This window comes from Montipora capricornis, chromosome 8, assembly GCF_036669925.1.
Source record: "Montipora capricornis isolate CH-2021 chromosome 8, ASM3666992v2, whole genome shotgun sequence".
Classification (NCBI taxonomy): domain Eukaryota; kingdom Metazoa; phylum Cnidaria; class Anthozoa; order Scleractinia; family Acroporidae; genus Montipora; species Montipora capricornis.
In genome coordinates this window covers 41,241,218-41,243,717 of record NC_090890.1, presented here as the reverse complement: position 1 = coordinate 41,243,717, position 2,500 = coordinate 41,241,218, and the positions used below count along the sequence as shown (strand labels likewise).

General features: G+C 40.5%; 1 protein-coding gene across 3 annotated transcripts in view; it reads right to left on the bottom strand.

Annotated features, from left to right (window-relative positions):
- Positions 1–2,500, bottom strand: part of LOC138059792 (trace amine-associated receptor 7d-like) — an 18,866-nt gene that overhangs the window by 2,000 nt on the left and 14,366 nt on the right. For all 3 annotated transcript variants that reach the window (XM_068905408.1, XM_068905406.1, XM_068905407.1), the window contains 2 exons: positions 1,541–2,134; positions 1–1,115 (listed from right to left, as the gene is read on the bottom strand). The exon at positions 1–1,115 is cut by the window's left edge and continues 2,000 nt beyond it. In XM_068905408.1, coding sequence (XP_068761509.1) covers positions 658–1,115; positions 1,541–2,048 — 966 coding nt within the window. In that variant the 5' untranslated portion in view covers positions 2,049–2,134 and the 3' untranslated portion in view covers positions 1–657. The remainder of the gene's footprint in view (positions 1,116–1,540; positions 2,135–2,500) is intronic.

Here is a 2,500-nt window from a genome sequence, read left to right as displayed (position 1 = left end):
TCTTCTTTCGACTGAGGGAGAGAGAAGAGCTCTGGGGTTGAGATTGAACATTACATCTAATTAAACCAGTTAATTTTCACACTCACGCGCAGAACGCAGAATCTTGCAAACAATCGACAAGTAGTTCTCGATACAAATCTTTGGCTCCTCCTAACCATTCCCGTTTTTTAAAGTAATGTGTGACTTCCGAGTAATTTAACCTCACATCAAAATGCAAGATAGTATGTTCGACACATAATTGCAAAACTGACTTGTAAAAATACAGCAGTAAGCACGTGCAACCACAAGTCCATAACTGGCCCAGAAGTGTCGACCGTCCCAAGTTATTTGGCGTTAATTGGCCCTTCAATTTACGGCATTATATAAATTTGGAATACAGGTTCCGCAGCAGATCATGGAGACTTCAACGTGTTATGGACTTCTGGCATAACTGAGAAGTTTGCATCTATCGTATATAACGCTTTTTAAAATTTACCTGTAGAAAATGTCGTAAATGTTTGACAAACTGGATAGTTCGTTGGAAAGTAAATGGTTAGCAATGGAGCTGCCGAAAGTACACTGAAAAGCAATAGTTCATCAGTATTCAATCAATTCTCCATGACATTCGCTGCAGAGGTGATCAAGTTGCATCCGTTGCAGAAGTCAGCAGGCTTCCAGTTAAGGAGATATGAAAACTGTTTTCATAGCTTGCCTAAGGTTGCCATTCATCCAAATCTGTGCGACGGGATTGAAAGAAGATACAAGATAACAAATAGTGCTTGCCCAGGGATACAGGATATTGGACGTGAAGACGTTCTCTTCCAAATTTAGGAGCAGCAAAACAGGTAGAATCGATACTATCGTCGCTATGGTGTACAAGCCCATGTGCCTAAAAGCTTTTTTCTCTCTTTGAAAAAGGACCGCTTGTTGTAAAATGTGAGTTGCAGTCATGATCCTTCTGTTGTTTTTACGAATGACAAGGAAAGTCAGAGTGTGTGCTGCGATGGGAATGATTATCATTAGCATCATTGTGATGTTTTCTGTTGGTCCATAAATTTCGTCGGGCAATGCGGTCTCCACAATTACAATGTACGGGAACCAAACGATCCATAGTATAACCACAGTCTTCACCATGCCTGAAACAAATTTATGTCTTCGAATCACGTTACGTCACGGTAAAATATCTATCTGACAAAAAATGCTAATAAAGGGCACTTTTTATTTGAGCGCCACCAAAACAAAGTCAGTCATTGCAGACACAGTGATAAGAAATGTAATCCAGTGACTTCACGTATCAGGGACTAAGTGCGGGAAGGGATTATGAAATTGCTGATCTATAGCCATCATGATCGTCAATAACATCAATAGAATCAATCTCAGATTGCCTGACAATGTGGAGCAACGTTTTTTTCGGTGGATAGGTTACACCTGGGCTTAAAAACAAGAGAACTTCAAAAAGTAGATTAAGTATATATATGAAGCGGAACTTGAAATTGTTCAAGGATGCGAGAGCCATGTTTAAAACCACAATAATCAAATAATCGAAAATAAGAGATGTTACCTTGCAGTGTTACCTTTGAAGAATACACTAGGGGCTTATACACAGCATAAAACCTTTCAATGCTTGCTACTCCCAAATTAACGAAGGTACAACCGACCATCATGAATGGAGCTGTTTTGGTGGCCTGGTAAAGGGATGCCAGTTTGCAAGGGTCTGTCACGTGATGCAATAAAATCCGCCAAGATGCGTACAACGGTTGAGGAATTAGGCCTGTCACACAATCAGAAGCCGCCAGGCTACACAGCAGAACGTTAACTGGGCGATGAAGTGCAGGAGTGCGTAAGATGGTTGTTATGACAACCAGATTAGCCACGAATGCAAAAACACCCGATAAAATATTACAAATTGCTACAGCAATGTCACTTGTGTAGACGGACGGAACATCTATGGCGTCAAGTGTCAACGATGGCAGGCATAGTGAAGATTGATCAGGATAAAATGTGCCATTTGATGCATAACCTACATCAGCATCGTTGGTAATGTTATGAAGCGCAGTGAGCTTTTCCATCGACGGATCCTTTTTGTTGTGTATTTCCTACTCTATCCGAGCTCGCGCAGTAGATTAGTCCAGAGAAAAATCCTTAAGTTGATTTCCTGACAAAAAAAAAAACGAATCAGGACTTGATTAGATCCAAGCACAAGTAGTGGGGATGAGTGTGGCCAACAAGGCATAGTGCTGCATGAAGCTTAGTAATCAGATTATTGTCTAAAATAACGGGGTGGAGTAGATTCTCTTCGTCAAAGGTACTCCACCGCTCCATAAAAAAAGTAATTTATCACTTTAACGCATAGCCAATAAGGCGTAACAGGGAAGATTAAAGATTGATGTAAGACTGAAAATGTTCACTTTGCCGAGGTTTGTTTCGATATCGTCAAAAAGGAACACAGCCTCCTTGTATATACATCGCTTCCAGAGATTTTCTTAAATGGATCCGTTTACTAGTTTAAAAGGGGCTTAAC